Source organism: Sinocyclocheilus anshuiensis, unplaced genomic scaffold (assembly GCF_001515605.1).
Source record: "Sinocyclocheilus anshuiensis isolate Anshui unplaced genomic scaffold, SAMN03320099.WGS_v1.1 scaffold72, whole genome shotgun sequence".
NCBI classification, from domain to species: Eukaryota; Metazoa; Chordata; class Actinopteri; order Cypriniformes; family Cyprinidae; genus Sinocyclocheilus; species Sinocyclocheilus anshuiensis.
In genome coordinates, this window is record NW_015554073.1 from 1,294,893 (window position 1) to 1,309,949 (window position 15,057).

The 15,057-nt window shown below is 36.4% G+C and overlaps 2 protein-coding genes across 2 annotated transcripts in view; both read right to left on the reverse strand.

The window, feature by feature from the left end:
• Window positions 1-749, reverse strand: part of LOC107668771 (synaptotagmin-14-like) — a 60,744-nt gene extending 59,995 nt beyond the window's left edge. Inside the window, exon 1 of the mRNA XM_016460752.1 lies at window positions 714-749. Coding sequence (XP_016316238.1) covers window positions 714-749 — 36 coding nt within the window. The remainder of the gene's footprint in view (window positions 1-713) is intronic.
• A 4,360-nt stretch (window positions 750-5,109) lies between these two features.
• Window positions 5,110-12,401, reverse strand: LOC107668835 (digestive organ expansion factor-like). Its single transcript, XM_016460845.1, has 13 exons — window positions 12,200-12,401; window positions 12,051-12,090; window positions 11,587-11,746; window positions 11,262-11,504; window positions 10,989-11,077; window positions 10,267-10,465; window positions 9,941-10,134; window positions 9,512-9,728; window positions 9,054-9,256; window positions 8,685-8,867; window positions 6,881-6,990; window positions 6,302-6,547; window positions 5,110-5,522 (listed from the first exon to the last, which is right to left on the reverse strand). Exons 1-13 carry the CDS (start codon window positions 12,298-12,300, stop codon window positions 5,264-5,266), a joined length of 2,244 nt encoding a protein of 747 aa, XP_016316331.1. The 5' UTR covers window positions 12,301-12,401; the 3' UTR covers window positions 5,110-5,263.
• Between the last annotated feature and the right edge of the window lie 2,656 nt (window positions 12,402-15,057).

A 15,057-nucleotide genomic window follows, 5' to 3' on the forward strand; every position in this document is an offset into this window, starting at 1 on the left:
GCAAAGCCCCTGGCGCCGGGCCTGCATACAACATTCCACGAACAATACAATAAATATATTAGGTAATTCTGGGTCCTTGTGACATTCAAAATTGGACAGACCAAAAACAATTATATACAATTTTGACATTTTGGTGGTTCCTTGGTTAAACTGTACAGCAAATATCAGAAATATCATACTGACTATAACATTATTATACAACTCTTTGTAATATTTGATTCTGATTAAAAAATGAATTTTACATAATGATTGTTTGGTAGGCAGCTATGTATTAAGAGGGATAATGTAGTGTTATTCCATATTTTCTTACATTTTTAATCACCGTTTAGTTAGGATTTTAAGACTCATTCTGCTTTAAGCAAAGATCATATATGAATTGCAACAAATATTAGCAGTGATCGTTTTGATCCTAAATTTCTACCAGCTCTCCTGGGCTTTTAAAAAATTCATAACCAAACAGCAGTCATTCTGCCTAATGACAGTGACCTTTAGAAAGCATCTGCATTCAAAAGCAATTAAATACACCGCTTCCCATACTCTCTAAACAGCCTGTATGTCAATGTACGTAATTCAGAGATATTATCAAGCTAAATTCATATTTTGCTTTTTTTTTTTAATCTGATTATATGATTATAACCGTGTCCAATTTATGAGACAGTGCTCTACACTGATGATTGCATTATTTGTTGTAAACTGGGATCTCTATGTCTTACTCTGTTCTGAGAGAAGTGCTTGTGCATTTCCTGCATGTCAACTGGGATGTCATTAGATTTCTGTAAGTACCGGAAGCCATTCAGAGCACTTACAGGAGAAACGATGAAAAGGAGAGCGAGAGAAACACATTTGGGAAATCAGCTTTGTCTTTTCAGAGTGTCAAAGAAAAAATGGAGTGTGTCTGAAATACCAATAAGGGCTTCATCAGATGTAAACCTGACAGTATTGGCAATGTTATCATAATCCCATTCGGCTACCTTAAAAGTCACCATGGTTACCCGCTGTTGCCATGCACCCATTGTTCTGGTTAAAAACACAAGCATGTGCCATCATGCTAGAAATAACAGTCTCCCATCAGTCTCTCTCTATCTCCATCGATTCTATCATTTCCCATCCTCTTTGTATCTGCTCAATGGACCTCATCAGTCTTTTCTTTTCATTTCGCATTCAATACCTGCCTAAAATAGAAACAAAAACATTTTCAGTGTTAACTGGAACCGGGGACTGAGGTTTAATGATGTGTATGAGGTCATCTACCCCACTTCCCAAAGCCATAACATCACAGAAATGTCACTGACAATTAAAAATGACTAAATAATTCTGATCCCTCTTCCTCTCTGGGTGTAAATTGAAATAATGGGGTTTGACTGCTCACATCTCTCTCTCTATTTATTCTCTATATGATTGTTAATAATTGACAGAGCAAATGCAAGGACATGCTCCACCAGCCAACTACAAAAAAGGACAATGATCCCAACACACAAAATCAATGGAAACAAGCACTTTAGACTCTAACTTCTTGCCATTATTTTGAACAAATGCTCAAACAAACACATGAAAGAAAGAACCCAGTATATGAATCACTCTTAACCTTAAAATACATAGTTATGTAAAACATTTTTACAAAATGATCCAAATTTAAATTAGCTATATTTCATCTGGCATTATGATCACTTTTAGTTGCTATTTTTATATTTAAGTATTATAATCTCATCTAAAGAACCCATATGAAGGCCTGATTATTTATTTATTGTATTTTGCCAACATATAACGTAACTGTGCTTGCAGCGATAGGAGTTTGAGTCCCGTCTAGAGGTCATTTGCTTTGCTGACCTCACCCACTTTCTCCACAAAAATAAAGAATATGTATTTATTTGTAAATAAAAACACATTTTATAAGGGTAAATTTAGCAAACCAGGCAGTATTTGTCCAAGGCTGGTAATTATTTAAAATTTTGCACAACTTTTAGAGAGAAACTTTTAATGCATCTGTAAGTAAATGCCAAGCTGTATGCAGATAACCATCATGGTCTATTTTAGTATGAAACTTGCATCTGAGTTGGAGTCGGTGTGCAGAGGTTATCTGACTGGGGTGGTTTGGATGTCTGGGCAGAATTTTCTCTATCAATAATTGACCTCCTCTTCCTCCCTTGCCATCTCTTTAGGCTTGTTTTGTGTGTGGTTATTTTTGGATTCTGAATTGAGAGCCTCTTCCAAATGGTTGTGATCATCAGTCTCATCTGTGTTGTCATAGAAACACTCAGACATCCATTAACCCTTTCAGTTCCAGGAAGAGATTAAGAGGAAGACTGATCTGTCCTCAGACAAATCAATACAACTCTTTGGTCTTCTCTTCTACAGAGATGAGGTGAAGCATCTTAAAGTGTCTTAAAATGAACTTGCATGGATGTTCTCAACCTTCTATGTAAGTTTTGAGTGTAAGAACAATCTGATCTTTGCTTTTCTGGGCACAGAATCTGCTTGTAATCCAGCAAGGGATGTGCCTCCTAACCATGTCTGTTTCTGTCTGTGAGACAAGCTGCTTGAGTTCTTCTGGGAAAACGATAACCTATCAGAAGACAGAATTGTCAGTTTCTCCCCAACCAGACAGCTTCACTTTGGAAAGCTTTCTTACGGAGAAAACCTTACGTGACTATCAATTTACCCAGGAGCTGTAAACACCACCTGATCTTAAATACCATCAAGACAGCTCAAAATAGTATATTATTAATACTGATTAGCTTAGTTGGAAAAAGTCACTTAGAAATACTCATAACTAACGTACGGACTGAAAATCTGTCTGGAAGAGTGTTATTTTAATTTTATTTAGATACCATTATAGTACTTATTAATATTTAGAATTTACTTCTTACCAGTATCCATTTTAGTTTTAGTAATATGCTTTCATAATTTTTATTAGTTTTTTTTATATTTCTATTTATCTTTATTTTATTTTAGTTTTAATGTTAGTAATTTAAGTACTTATTTAGTTTTTTTCAACTAATATTGATATATTTCAGCTTTATTTCAATTAACAAAAATATTTTAATAGTTTTAATTCTAGTTAATAACAACACTGGCCTGGAACATCCAAGCACAGAGAAGATTAGTGACACAAAAAGTGAAGAAACATCTGATGCTGCATTGTTACATCAGTGTTCTTCAAATGCCGTTTGGCCATTGAAAACTGTTGTATAATGCAGAATGCAACATGTGATTAAAGGCCCCAGTGCAAGTACAGGTGAAAAGAAAAGGTGCTCCTGATACCTGCTACCAGCTCTCACTCTCTCCCAACACACACACACACACACACACACACACACTAGAGTCATGACGGGAGCACAGAGGGGTTTCCAAGGCAACAGACTACCCACACTCCAATAAACACGAGAGGCTGGACACACAGGAGAAAGAGCGATGGAGTGTTTCACATAAATGGAGAACAAACGTGTAATTGAGAGAAAGGTCACCTTCACTGGTCAGGTCTGTCTGTTTTCATAGGTCATCTATTCCTTCCCACACAAACAAGCCTGATTGAAATTACAGATGCAAAATATTCAGTTAACATTAAGATTAAAAATGTGACTGAAACTGCACCATGACTAGGAATACAATTATAAAGACTGCTTTTCTAATTTGATTACAACACTCTAAAAAATGCTGGGTTAAATATAACCCAGCGCTGGGTTATACAGGGACAAACCCAGCTATTGGGTTGTTTTGACCCAGCTATTGGGTTGTTTTGAACCCAACCCCTGGGTTTGTCCCTTTTTTAACCCAGCATTTTTTAGAGTGAAGATCATCTCCTGCAAGATATATTTTAGATTTTTTATATTATATTTTTATATTTTAAAAAGCTGAAACATACTTGAACAAGCCCAAAAACACAATAATACAGAAGAAAATGCCATGGGGCTCAGATGCAGAGGTAGGCACGCACACGTCACACTTGCAAACATTACCGTCTCTTGCACTTTCGCAGCAATACACTGCCTCAGCTAAAGGACCAAAAACACCAGCTCTACTGTTTAATATTTCATAACATACTACTCAATGAAACAGCTGCACAGAGCACTTCCTCAAATCCATCCAACAATACATATGAGAGTTTATTTAGATACATTTCCTTAGTTTTGGAGCACTATAATGATACAGATGATACTAATATGCAAGCTCAGCAGGAATATTGTTTTGTGGCATCACTGTGTGAGCATTCAGAGGTCAGCAGATGAATCCCAATGGAGTTTTAGAGAGAATTCAAAAGGCAGCTCAGCAGGATTGTGTGTTCAGGGAAAAAAACTGGGAGGAGATTTGTTGGATGGATCAATGGTTTTGTTTGATATAGTCAGATGCTGGCCTTAACCAAACAACTGACACTCATTTCTTTCATTATTTATGACGTGAGTGTATATGTGTGCCAGCTCCAGAGAGACAGAGTGCACATCTGTGAAAGAGAGAGTGTGTGTGAAACAGCTGCTCCATTTTCCAACTGTCAGAGAAACCGAGCAAAGAAAAGAAAGCAAAAGAAAAAAAGAGCGCATCTGATCACTGGGGAGCTTGAGAGACAATGTGACTTTAAAACCAAATTATAAAACGTTCCACTTCATACAGAACCGTCACATTGGGAGGTAATTAGATGAATCACAGTCGTTTCCAGCATGATCATTAGAGGTGAACTCTTGCTCATGTCATTTAACAAGCCACAATAAAAAGCAGTGATTCTGAAATTACTACACCAAATTCATCTATTTCACTTTCAAAATGAGCTTAACTGCAGCTCTCGGTGTATTTTTGTGATATTTGGTATAACTGTTTTAACTATTTTAATGATGACTTTTGCCATATTTTAGCATCAACTTTAAAGGAGATTTAATCCTAAGATCTCTTGGAGAGTGCATATTAGCATTAGCTGCTCAACGCAATTTACAACAACTTTCAATAAACTACAATTTACAAATGTACAAAACAAATGTATATTATCAATGTCAAAGTCACAGTGACAATGTAACACTTTTCTGACAAGACAGGTGACACTTCAACTGGTCAGAATTTCTCTTATTATTGAACCCTTTTGAAAGTAATAAAAAAAAACACATTGGAGCCAAAGATCTGGGCTGTGAATACAGCGAAAGAAGACTTTATATTAAAAAAAAACAAAGACATGAGAACAACATTACATTCAGGCAAATGACTAAATTTTAATTGAAGGGAAATACTTTCTTTGTCTGAGAGGTTGAAAATGTCACATTCGATTTTCACAGTACCCCTTTCATGTGTTTTTCTCCTCCCCTGTGATGAAAAGGTGCACTGTTTTTTTGGACTGCAGCATCTGAGCGGCGCGGTTGGCCCCGGTGATGCCAGCCAGACGGTGCATGTCATATCGGGAGTACAGGGCCGTGCAGGTGAAGCTGACAGAACCACCACCCTCTCTGACACCAGCCTGAAGCATATTACAAACTTCACTGTAGAAGTGAGGGTACATGGGCAACCCGTAGAAGATCAGGTTATGGATCCCCTTGATAGTATATCTAAGAGAAAAGAGAATTAATAACATGTAAAAATTGTAACGTAAAATAAAATGAACAAAAATTTAATATAATTTAAATTTTTTCAAATAATATTTGTTTGCTCAATTAAAAAATGTCTTTTTCCCCAAGGAAATTAATAGTATTTTTTTGTTTGTTTTAAATATTGGTGTCATTGGCCTGTATTATTTTTTTAATGGGTTCTATAGTACTGTTGAAAACTATAGATTTTTTTGATTCTTTTGAAAAGTCTTTTCTGCTCATCAGATTTTTTTTTTTTACAATTTATAATAACTGTTTTCAGTTTTAATATATTGTAAAATGTTATTTATTCATGTGATGGCAAAGCTGAATTTTTAACAGCCATTACTAAGTTTTTTTTGTTGTTGCAACATTATAAATGTCTTTACTGTTACTTCTGATCAGTTGATCATGTTGTTCCAACCCTGTATAAGTTTCTTTCATATGTTGAACACAAAAGATATTTGGAAGAATTTTGAAGAACCAAACAGTTGTCGGTCCCAATTGTAGAGAATACTACGGATGTCAATGTGGACCATCAACTGTGATTACCAGCATTCTTCAAAATATCTTTTTATGTTTAACATAAGAAAGAAACTCGTACAGGTTTGGAACAAAATGAGTTCATTTTTGGGTGAACTATACCTTTAATGCATCCTTGCTGAACTAAAGTATTAATTCCTTAAAAAAAACCAACTGAACCCAAACTTTTGAACGGTATATGAAGTACGCAAATGATAATACGTGTACAAAACATATACCTCTTGTAGAAGTGGAATCTCTCAGAGAAGAGCATAAACTGTTTTTCTCCTTTCTGGAAGAAATGTCGTGCTCGAGACACCTCTGATCTCTGTGAGTACTCGCTCACACTAGCGAAACTGATGTCTTCCTTCTTCAGGTAGTTTCGCAGACGAACAAAATCAAAATATGATGGCACATAGATGAAAGTGTGGGACATGACTGAGTCTCTGTACTGGGGCAGGATCTTTTCCACAAAGAACTGGAACCTAAAGGATAATGTAGTCTAAATATTTGCAAACAACTCAAACATTATAGGTTGAAAGTGTGCAGTCATCTGAATATGATCTGTGTATTTTGTAAATGCAGTAGTCATGGAAATGCAGTAGTCATAGCTTTCAGTCCACAAACAATGGTAGCATGTTACTCACAACTGCTTGTGCACTTTCCAATATGAGTTTCAGTAAAACATCACTCTAAAATGTATCAGTTACTTAAATTATTTCATAGTTGTAACAATATTTTCTCTCAGAGGCTCCTCTGTGCAGACTTAATACTGCTGCCCTCTAGTGCTCAGAATGAAAAACAGCAGGCATCTCTACCTGGCATCCTGGTCCATGAAGCTGTCAGACTGGAACATCTGGAATACATGTGGCAGCTGCACGAGTACCTGACAGATTGAGCCCACCTTTGGAATAGTTTTACTGCACACCTGAGAGAAAGAAGAACAATAGTATATGTATATTTAAACTACCTTCAAAATGTTGGTGTCCGTGTAATTAATTTCTGTGTTAAACAGAATTTTAAAAGTGAATTTTTATTCTTGTGGAAAACGTGATACATTTTTTAGGGTTATGTGACTTTTGATCAACTTAATGCATTCTTACTGAATACAAGTATTAATTTCTTTAAAATAAATAAATAATATATATGAAGAGTTCATTTGCAAAAACCGATAAACGCCACTTCAAAAAAAAAATAGCTCATTGCCGTGCATTATTCTCCACATATAGCGCGATCTGAACCCTAAACACGTTTTGTCAAAAAAGCCGGTTTTGTCCACTTTTTAAGGCATCGCGAGTTCACGTTTTACTGCGGAAGCCGACAAGCACCCTGGTTGTTTTTGAACAGAAGCCGATAAGTCAATTTTAGCGAATCAGCGCGCTGTATTCCGGTAAGGTGACAAGGCTACTTTCACTTTGAAAAGACGTGCAAGCTGAGAGGAGTTTCATCAAAGCTGACTAAAAGTGATCGAGGATGGATCATTTCGACAAACATGATGAACCTGTGATATCTTCTTCAAGGCGAAAAACGAAAATAAAAGCGGAAACGTTTTCACGGAAGCTTGCAAAAGCAGCGCGTTACAACGGTGAGGGAAAAGCTCCGTGTAATCACATCCATACAGTTTATGATCACAACGTTTGTCAGGCATCTACATTGTCATCTGAGGAAATTACAAAGATTAAAAGAGTGTTTTTTTTTAACTCTAAAACATGAAATGTGGAGTTATCTGCTTTTGCCATAAAACGACTGTTGGAGTTACCTGCTTTTGCTATAAAACAAACTTTTAACATGTAAAAAAAAAAAAACAATTTCAATTAACTTTTTTTTTTTAATTTTGTAAATTACCTGTATTTGTTTAAGTTATTATTACTTAATCAAAACAACCCAAATGCAGTTTGATTGAAAAACATACTTTCAATTCACTTTAATTTTGTAAATTACCTGTATTTGTTTGTTGTTATTACTTAATCAAAACAACCCAACTGCAGTTTGATTGATATTACTTGGAATGCGCAATACAAAAAAAAAACCGTGATTTCTGAAAAACAAAAAAAGTTATCGGTTATAGTATCGTTTTTTTGCAAATGAACTCTTCATATATATATATATATATATATATTAAACACAAACTTTTATTTCGGATGTGATTAATCGTTTTGAAAGCCCTAAAATAAAGAAATTGGAAACTCAGTCACAGATTCGATTCTAATTTTGTATGTGATCAAGGAATTATTTCCATACTTCCAATACACACAGTATTCATAAGTCATAGAATTTCTATAAATTGCTGTATTGTATGAGTACTGTAGCCTACTATTTTGAATCAAGACCACTGAAACAAACATGAAATATTAATTTTTAAAAATATACAATAAAATAAATAAACTGCTTCTTTGACAGCAACTGACCCAAAACTTTTGAACACTAGTGTAAACATATTTAGTTAAACATACATTTTAATAGGTTTATATTGTCAATGTGTTTAATTAAACATAATACTGTAGGAGTTCAATGATGACCATAAAACACTCCCCTAAGACCAGATCCAATCAGATTACAATTACCCCCCAAAATACAAATACTCCATAATTTTAACAATTCTCAGGGTGTCTGATTGTGTACCTGGCCCCTGTAGTTGTGGCAGTGCTTGGTAAGGATGTTGGTGATCTGAGGTTCTTGTATGGCACTGAACACCAGCGTCTGTCTGTAATGTGCTGCCCAGTTGTTCAGGTTCCATATGCGCACACGAGAGAAATCAACACCATGAGAATCCAGCGGCTGCAGATTCAAATGCGTCAACACATGCTGCAACACAAAGGAAAACAGCCATTTATACATATTTAAACAGAGAAAGACTAAAATATAACTACATTATAATTTATTACAAACAGAACACAATTATCAAATTACTGCGCTATTAAATGTAAAATCTAAAATGCAAACATGGAAACGAAAGTGTTGTAAAAGAACTTATGGACAACTGAAACCCACCAGCAAGTGTTCCCAGTTCTGCATGAGGAACACATCTGCCTGGTCCACAATCAGAAGTTCGATGGAAGACAGGAAGTCAAAGTCTCTCTTTTTCTCACTGTCGGCACCCAGAACTGTGCGCAGACCCAGTGGAGATGCAATGATGATGTCAGAAGAGTAAAACGGAGAATAGAGACGCATACTACGTTTCATGATAGACACACCTACCCCATAGAGAAAGAAAAACAGAAATGAGGCACAATAAAAGGTCAATTAAATAGGTGAAACTGAGGTATCAGGTTGTATAATTTCTCTGTCACTAGAAGAACTAAAGGGCTTGAAACAATCCATTATTATTGTCTTAACCCTAACCCAATATGCAGAGAGAGCTTTAAGTGTTTTAACATTTAAACATTAACGTGCATCACATATTATAAGATTATTACGATTTTCAGTTAAGGGGAAAAACTTCATCGTACCTATCCTGAAATGGTCATCTATATTCCCAGAAAAGACAGCATGGTAGTCATCAGGTCTGTGCAATTTGGGCGGACTTTCACCTGGCTCCTCTCCATACTCTTCCTTAAACCTCTTCTTGTTACTGACATCCATTATCTTGCCTTTGGGCTCTAAAAGTGTTATGAAGGTCTGGACCACTCGCAGCACTCCATCTCTGAACGGCACCAGAATCAAAACCTAAAACAGGGAGAGTTCATTATAGGAATGTGGTTGGCTAATTTAAAGCACTTTTATTCATGTTGTAATCAAGAGAGCACATGACAATTAATTACATTTAAAATGATTTTATAACATATTTACATTTAACATCCAGTATAGAAGAAACTGATGAAAAACTAAACAATGCAGTTAAAAAAAACAAACAACACTGCTGTGGTATGAATCTGCACCTTTGGTCTAGTAATGCCCTGGTCCCGAAACTCCTCATTCACATCTTTAGTTTCCTTCAACTTGGCATTATTTCTAAGCACACGAGTGTTTGCCTTTAACACATGGTTTAGCACATGAAGACAGTACGCACTCCGCACTTCCTTGGCTTCCCTCAAGGGGGAGCTGTTTGCAAAATGCACATCCCTGTAAGTACCTGCAAAAAACAAAACAAAAAAAACATGGGAGATGAGGATACTGAAAAAAAAGGCATAGCAAAGTATAAAAATTATGCTTTTAAAAATTAGGATGTCTGGTGTTAAAAATTATTTAAATCTTGTTGACACACCCATGAGCCCAAGCAATTCCTTCTGTAGGTCTGTGACATCTGTCACAGTGCCTCCTTTAGGTGCAAAGGACTTGTTTAACAAGAACCAATTTGCCTCCAGGGTTTTGTGGATGGTTGGAAGAGGGGCAGAATAGAGCTGCCCCACTGCTGGGAAACGTTCCAGTGGACACGCGCACTGCAGCGTGCCCAGCTTTGGCCACTGGAGAGTGAAGAAGTGAACTAGTAAAATTTCACACATTTTGTGGTCAGTAAGATTTTTATTATTACTATTATTTTATTTATTTATTTAGAAAGACTTTTATTCAGAAAGGATGCGATAAATTTATCAAAAGTGGCAGTAAGACATTAATAATGTTACAAAAGACTTCTATTGCAAATAAATGCTGTTCTTTTGAACATTCTATGAATCAAAGAATCCTGAAAAAGTATCAGTAAAAAAAAAAGAAAAAAAAAAAAAAGTATTTAGCAGTACAACTGTTTTCAACATTGTTAAAAAAAAAATAATGTTTCTTGAACACCAAATCAGCATGTTATCCCTATAATAATAAAATTTACAGTTATTCAATAAATTAAATTACAGCTAATTAAATGACATTAAATTGTTCTTTTAAATCATATTCGTAATTCAAAATATTACTGTATTTTTGATCAAATAAATGTAGACTTAGTGAGCATAAGAGACTTCTTACAAAAACATAAAAAATATCTTACAACTTACATACCTTAACCTGAGTCTTGATTTTTGATCCTTGTAAGATTCGTCCCACTTCCTCTTCACTCAGTTCAGCCTCCTGGTGCTTCACAAACATGTCTACAACAACCAGAGAGTCAGAGGTTTGAAAACCTGGGCCTAGGTTTTCAAGTTGCTTCTAAAGGAAATCAATCTTGTCAAGCTTGAGTATTACACTTAAGAGTTTGCAAAACAGTAAATTGCAAGCAAATGTAAATCATTTTAGCTTTCAGAGATGGAAAGATAAATCACGGCAATGTCTTACCTTCCTCCTCCTGCTCTCCCATGTTTTCCTCTCCTTCCACAGGCAGGTTGGTCTCCAGACAGAACGCAGCTTCATTCTTCTTATCTGTAAACTCTCCCTCTTCGTTCTCTTCTATATCTCCATTTGTCTTTTCAGGGTGCTCTTTATTTGGTGAATTATCAGGTGTTTCGCCAGCCTCTTCTAAATCTTCCTCGGCAACATCACCTTCCTCCTCCGCCTCCTCTTCTTCTTCTTCACTCTCTCCTAATTGAGAAAAAAATAATTAGAGCTCAGCACTGCAACTGATATTGAAAAGTAGAAACTATGGGACTGTAAAAGAGCTTACCTTCAACTTCCTCTCCGTCATCCTCATCATCACTTTCTTCATCTTCACTGTTGTCATCAGCACCTTGGATCATGGTGGACAGTAGTTTCTGATAAGCAGACTGCTGCTCTTCATCACTGTCTTCCTCACTGTCAGGTTCTGGGTGTTTTGGACAGTCAGGCTGTTCAGGTGCATTAAAATACGTTTATTATGATGCTTTGAAACAAAACATAAAGAACAAAACTTCTACCTGAGCAGCAAACTATTAAGAGTAAACCAGGGGTAACTTCTGTTATCAGATCTACCCAAACACATTTTCCACCCTGCTTGTCATAGTCCTATGTGTAATTTTAATAGTGCTGTCCATGCATTAAATCACTTGATTTATTGACTGTAATCAGAAGGAGGTTGCTGGAGCTGCCCGATCAATTCTTCTAAAACATAAGTCATGGCTAAATAAAGAATATTACTCTATAATTACTTACCAAACGCAAAATCTGAGTCTTCTCCGGTCTATCAACAACACTAAAACACGAAATCATATTAAGAGTGTTAGTACTTGCTACTTCAAGCTCCCAATGTATGCTAACATATACTGCTTTTGTTCTAAAAATACACACATCGCTATACTTACTTATCGTGAAAAGGGTGCTGCTCTCCAAATTCTTTTAGATGTTTCTTCTGTTTCTTAGTTAAACTTGTAATGTCTTGATTTCCTCGCCTTCTTTTGCCCATGTTTCTATTCTACACGTGTGTAACTCGCTTATGTGTTTTCTTCACGGATAGTTAAGAGTGCCGCCACACTCTAGCGCCACCTGTCGGTTTGGATAATGGTAGTAATGCTACAAAGCAAGGGGCCACAGATTTCACTATTTTGTGGAAAAAATCAACCCGAAATTAAAATAAACATTTTAATAATAGGTTTTGTTATTTCTAAAGCATAACTGCTTCCACAACAACAGATCGGATTACTGGACACTTTTGTGTATTTTAGTAGAAGCACTCAGTGGGCCTGATTTGATGATGTTTTAGCAGCTGTCAAAGCAAAAGAATCATGTCATTGGTTTATCTTCCACCTCATTTTGAGATTTTCTCACTGTTACGTTAGTAGATGTTCTGCCACAATATGATTAGTGCCTTTAAAATGCTCTGTCATTCCCCTATGAGTCAAAGAATCAGACTTTTCCTCCGGCTGTGCGTCACACAGCTTTAACTAATTACAAACACTGCAGGCGTGGAGGAATGGATCTCACCATCCGTTCAGGTGCAGCAGACGTATCGGGTGTTCATCAGAATCAGAGCAGAACTGATGTTTGATGTGCGTTAACTCGACGGCAGCCGAAAATATCTTGGCCGGTGCATGTGTAAGAATGTATGTAATTGATTTGAACATTGTTCCATAACATTCAATGAAAACAGATGTGTGGATACCAAATACGGAGACATTTTTAAAAAGTTATTTATATATTTATTTATTTAATTCTTCCCGAGAGACCATCCTCCCCCCACTCTCTGAGAACATGTGGTCTGTGATTATAAAGCATATTCCCCGCTGGTGATTAGGGTGCCTATGAATAACAGCGGGGCTGGAGGCCAGTGAAAACAAGGGGAGTGAAACAAATGAACCACACACATCTCGGCTCAGGGGTGAGTCATAAACACACCAAAGGTTAGAAAAACACGGTTGGGTGCCAGCGTGAAGGTGAGGTGAGTGTCCGTGAACACCACCGAGAAACGCCATCTCAAAGAGACAAGCAGAGCTGATCAACTGCAGGCCAAGGGTCTCATGCCCACTGTGTGTGTCTGTGTGCAATGCAGGCAAATTCATTTACTCGACAGGGATGACGTTCTTGTATTTTTATTTTTTTGCTAAATGTTCCCTTAAATGTATTTCATGTAATGTGATGCATGTTGAACAGTGGTTTGCTTTTGCAAAAGTTGAATCTTGTAGTAATCTGTTTTTAGTCTATATGATTTCTCAAATTCTTGACTTGGACTCACTATATCAATGATCAGGTTGCAGCAGTCGATGAAATGCAAGTAGCACTAGCAACAGAACTTTTCTTCCATGCTATGATGTATTTCTGAGTGGTAATGAATTATCAGAAAATAAAAACTTTAGGATGGGACTTGGTTTTAGGCATTAATTATTGATTGGATTTGGAGACTTGGGCGCTGAAAAAAAATAGTGCGAGCTTGAAGGGGCAAAGTTTAAGCTGAAAGGTCCAGTTATGGCTTTTTTGTTATTAAACATTATAGATCAAAACACTTTAAGATTGAAACAGTAACATTAAGATTCATAACTTGCATTTAGAAAACAGATAATAGTGAATTTTCAATTCATGCCAACTGTAGCAGCTCACTGGAAAGGAAAAACGAATGGTAATGTTAAATAAAAAAAATTGTAACAAAGCATATGGCTTACAAAGTCATTAGGTTTATGTTGACTTTGCATCTTGTTTGAAGCCTCAAAGCTTTAATCTCCATTCAATATAACTGATTGAGAAAAAGGAAAATAGATTTTCAAAATTACACTGTTTTGTGCTCACAGTTTGGGAAGACATGCGCAAATAGTATAGAATTTGAATTTTTATATTGTCATTTTTATTCATTGAAGGAAAGTTCCTTTCCAGGACACTAGAGGGCATTGCTTCTTAATGTCATGTCTACTGATTTATTTAATAAAACCTCATGGAGGCAAGTATTGGTGGTGAGTCCTGAGAATAAAGCAGCATTCATTTTCATTAGAGGTGCAAGAGCAGTGTTCAGAATATTCTCTGCCTGTTCCAAAACTGGCATCAAATGAATTGCATAATTATCGGAACATTCTCAGATTACGATAATTACACACATATCAGTTGCACTTATTGCCCAAATTGCATTTAATTGAGCAAATATTTATCCAATTTCCAACTCAATGGAATGGCTTAATTTTTTAAACAGAAAATCTTTATTCTGTTCAGTAAAGGATCCAACATGCTCAAATCCTGTTGTTGATCATTTGTGTTGACCTGTTGCAGCTGGTTTGCATGTGTTGGAGTCTGATTCCTCTTGAAGTGTTTTCCAGCTTGTTAAAGAAATAAGAGACAAAACTACAGCACTCTGAAAGAAAAATGCAGACGTTTACGGGACTCTTGTTAAATTGCCCACATCAAAATGAAACAGCCTCTCGCCAATAATTGGCAACAGAGTTAGTTTTACAGAAACACTCAGCCTGGGGCAGAGCATGGGGGCAGATAGTGGGCTAAAGATGGAAGAAAGCACAATACAAAATGTGGTAAGGGGTAGATTGGGGCTGGACAACGGCAAACAGGCGATTTAAGCATAGGATGATATATAAAATCTTCAAGTGTTGATGTTGGATGCTCGCGCTTGTGAAGTCAGTGGGCTGACATGTGTTGAAGAAAGTCTCGTTGAGCCTGTGCCTAAATGTCCGGCAGAGTGAGATCTCACACCTGGGGTTTCAGTAAACAGTGACCTGACAGAATCCCT

Coding starts and splice junctions, on each gene's coding strand:
- LOC107668835 (XM_016460845.1), bottom strand. CDS start 12,300: ATGGGCAAAAGAAGGCGAGGAAATCAAGACATTACAAGTTTAACTAAG. Junction 8,868..9,053: donor AGAACTGGGAACACTTGCTG/GTGGGTTTCAGT, acceptor TTTGTGTTGCAG/CATGTGTTGACGCATTTGAA. Junction 5,523..6,301: donor AGATTCCACTTCTACAAGAG/GTATATGTTTTG, acceptor CTTTTCTCTTAG/ATATACTATCAAGGGGATCC.